A 4,111-nucleotide genomic window follows, 5' to 3' on the forward strand; every position below is an offset into this window, starting at 1 on the left:
AGGAGGAGATCTATTTTAAACAAAATCAACCCCAAACTAGGAGACTTAGCAGAGAAGGAACCCACTGAGAATCCTAAAGGTTTCCTTTTCGGGAGGGATATAATTAAAGACATTGGCAAGTACGTGTCAACCTTTACTGCCCTCGACAGGGTCCAAAACAACCTCAAACGAGTATTTAACTCCAACCTTTTTGGCCAGGCCGGGAGAAGAGGTCGCTCTTCCGCCCGAGGCTACCAACGACCCTACTCGACTTTCAGAGGAACAGGTAGAGGCTTCTACCCACCAAGAAAACTTTTCTTCCCCCAGAGAGGAAGAGGTCCGAGAAACAGAGATTCGAAAGGACGTGGTACTCCCAACACCTCCAATACTACAAGTAAGTCTTCCTCTTTCATCTTTTTCCCCTCCTCCCATGGTAGGGGGCAGGCTAAAACACTTTTATCATGTTTGGGAATCCCTTACGCAAGATCCCTGGGCTCTAGAAATTGTTCTGGGGTTCAGAATAGATTTTCTAGAGGTCCCCTTCCAATCGCGTCTACCCCAACCTTTTATCCTTTCAGAAGAACAAGAGAAGATCGTGGAGGAAGAAATCCATTCTATGCTCAAAAAGGGGGCAATTGTAGAAGTTCCTTGGTCTCTGGCAAGATTCATAAGCACGCTATTTCTGGTACAGAAAAAGGACAAGGGGTGGAGACCCATTATAAACCTTCGAGAAGTCAACAAATCTCTGGTTTATCGTCACTTCAAAATGGAGGGTATCCACCTCCTCAGGGATCTCCTTCTCAAAGGAGACTGGCTAGTCAAATTGGACTTAAAAGATGCTTTCTTCACCATCTCTATGTCCAAAGACCACCAGCCCTTCCTTCAATTCGCTTGGAAGTATCGTCTATTCCAATTTCAAGCCCTTCTTTTCATCCTCTCGTCTGCTCTTGGTGTTTCACCAAGATTATGAAGATCGTTGTTTCAATTCTGAGAGAAAGGGGCATCCGACTCATCATCTACCTAGACGGTATTCTTATCATGTCTCAGTCCCATTCAGACCTCGTCAGAGATCTGAATACTTCCATCAATCTAATAGAGAGTCTGGGTTTCATCCTAATTAGAGATGTTCCTTGGCTTCACGGTAGACACCTCAGAATGTCTTCTCCTCCTTCCTGCAAAAAAGATCGCCAAGATTCGAAAGGAGATCAGGTCAGTCCTAAAACAAGAATCTTTAACACTTTGCGAATTATCCAGACTTCTTTGCCTTCTTTCTTCTTTTATCCAGGCCATCTTTCCTGGACCTCTGAATTACGCGCCCTTCAGAGAATAAAGAAGAAAGCCCTCAATTCAGGTCTTTGGTATGGAGATCTTGTGACTCTCGACCCAGATGCCAGGGCGGAGCTCTTTTGGTGGCTGGAGAACCTAGATGCCTGGAATCGCAAAGCTATCTTCGGTTCAACCCTGGATTTCATCCTAGAATCAGATGCCAGCCTTCATGGCTGGGGTGCTCGTTTGCAAGATCAGAACACCGGCAGGGTTTGGAGCCTGACGGAATCTTCACATCATATACATTTTCTGGAGTTGACTGCTGGTTTATACTCTCTTATGAGCTTCAAACATTCCCTTCAAGGGAGGTCAGTTGTTCTGAAGATGGACAACATTTCTGCTGTGGCTTATATCAATCGTCTTGGAGGAACGAGATCTGCAGACATCTCCAATCTAGCCAAGACACTTTGGATGTTCTTCCTAGAACACAAAATCTCCCTCAAGGCAGAATACCTTCCCGGAAAATCAAATTTGTCTGCAGATTGGAATTTAAGATTCCTCCTAGATTTCACAGACTGGAAGCTCAATATGAGCATTTTCAATGCTCTCGTCCACTTCTGGGGTCCCCTAGACGTGAATTTATTTGTCAGCAGACTGACCTTCCAATTACCAAACTACTTCAGTTGGATACCAGACCCGGGCGCACTGGCTGTGAATGTCTTTCTCCAACCCTGGTCTCATTTCCTGGGTTATGCCTTCCCTCCCCTCGCCATGATTCAGAGGGTCCTTCGGAAGGTCAGGACGGAGAAATGCCTTCTGATCTTAATAACTCCCTTTTGGCCATCCCAGCATGGTTCCTGTCAGCCCTGGAACTCGCATTCGACATTCCCTTTCTGATCCCAGCAGTCAGAGGCCTGGTTTCAAACGCAGACGGGGAAGATCATCATCTTATCCTCTCGGGAATGGGAACCTTCTTGCCTGGAAAGTGTCAGGCAATCTAACAAATTGTCTGGACTTTCTTCGTCAGCTCTCTCTCTTCTCGGGGAATCCTGGGCTCCAGGAACACACCTTAGGTACAACAAAATTTGGAAAAAATGGTTTTATTGGTGCTTGGAAAGGAGTCTGGATCCCGTGGAGACTCCAGTCGTCAATATCGTAAACTTTCTGGTTGAACAATTTGACAGAGGCCTTTCCTATTGTTTAATTAATTGTTTTAGATCATTATTCTCAGTTTAGGAGTCCTAAAGTTAGGAGTCCTAACTTTACTACTACTAAATTGAGAAAAATCCTAATTTTAAGACTTTCGGTATTCACAGAAGGCACTTAGGAGTCCTAAAGTTAGGAGTCCTAACTTTACTACTACTAAACTGAGAAAAATCCTAATTTTAAGACTTTCGGTATTCACAGAAGGCATTTAGGAGTCCTAAAGTTAGGAGTCTTAACTTTACTACTACTAAATTGAGAAAAATCCTAATTTTAAGACTTTCGGTATTCACAGAAGGCATTTAGGAGTCCTAAAGTTAGGAGTCTTAACTTTACTACTACTAAATTGAGAAAAATCCTAATTTTAAGACTTTCGGTATTCACAGAAGGCATTTAGGAGTCCTAAAGTTAGGAGTCCTAACTTTACTACTACTAAACTGAGAAAAATCCTAATTTTAAGACTTTCGGTATTCACAGAAGGCAGTTAGGAGTCCTAAAGTTAGGACTACTAACTTCTGTGAATACCGAAATGAGTAAGTGCATTCTGTGAATACCGAAATGAGTAAGTGCATTCTGCGAATACCAAAATAGTAGTAAGTTTAGGATTGAGTTTTAAGTTCATTCTGTGAATCGGGCCCATAATTCAGATTTATTGACTATAACATCTAAGTACAACCATCTACCGTCGGAATCAGAGATCTCGTTGGTAAGTTGAACAGACAATGACTTGTGGAACAAAATAACAACACCATTCTTATTGTTAACTGAGGGTGAACAGAAAATTTCTCCCACCCACTGCTTGCGTAAAGAGGATAGGTCTTTTTGGGAAAGGTGTGTTTCCTGCAACATAGCTACCTGACATTTCAATCTTGCTAAGTGAGATAAATCTCTTTGCTTTTTCACCGAGTTGCGGAGACCCTTAACATTCCAAGTTATTACTTGAAGACCAGTCATTTAAAATGAGTTTTGTTCAAACTCCATGGAACTACGCTGAGTGCACTTTGTCGGCTCCACCCACCCTTCATTTCCAAACACAGAAGATTTATTAGTTGGTCACAACCTGTCCCATATTAAGACAGCTGAGAATGAGAGAAAAGACTCAAATTAAATATTGATGTTTCGGTGTCTCCTACTCTGCCAACAAAGCACATCAGTGGTATTTTCTCCAGCGGTCATGCTTAATATGGTCATACTCCCATATGTAGCTAATCACCACGTAACCAGCAAGCAACATAGCAATACCACCAATTCCCCCTTTCTTCACGTTGATGTACTTATTGAAATACCGGTCATGACCCCTACGGAAAGCTCCCAAGATTCCATTTGGAGTAAAATCCCTTGTTGCCAGCCAGGAAGGAAGTTGTCCCAACTTAACATCCATCAATCTTCGCTCTGGAAGTGGCACTGGTTTATCCGCCATCTTGGAGTCCGAGAGATGTCACTGGCGAAAAGGCTTCTGGGAAACCCACCCTTAGTTTAGATCAGAGTTGCACGGATAAATGCTGCCCGTTTAGTTTCCAAAACATTGTCCAGAATGTGGGAATAGTAAATGTCATCCTTTTAGTGTACAACACCTTTCCAAATGTGTTCAGGTTGGAGTGGGAATAGTAAATGTCACCCATTTAGTGTCCAACATCTTTTGCAAAATGGGTTAGGTTGGAGT

The 4,111-nt window shown here is 42.9% G+C and overlaps 1 protein-coding gene across 1 annotated transcript; it reads right to left on the minus strand.

Moving 5' to 3' along the window:
- Positions 1-3,468: 3,468 nt before the first annotated feature.
- LOC147692845 (ATP synthase F(0) complex subunit f, mitochondrial-like) lies at positions 3,469-3,904 on the minus strand. The gene has a single exon (XM_086936845.1). It carries the CDS (start codon positions 3,866-3,868, stop codon positions 3,599-3,601), a length of 270 nt encoding a protein of 89 aa, XP_086792971.1. The 5' UTR covers positions 3,869-3,904; the 3' UTR covers positions 3,469-3,598.
- Positions 3,905-4,111: the final 207 nt, after the last annotated feature.

The sequence above is a fragment of the Lissotriton vulgaris genome, chromosome 9 (genome assembly GCF_964263255.1).
Source record: "Lissotriton vulgaris chromosome 9, aLisVul1.2, whole genome shotgun sequence".
NCBI lineage: Eukaryota > Metazoa > Chordata > Amphibia > Caudata > Salamandridae > Lissotriton > Lissotriton vulgaris.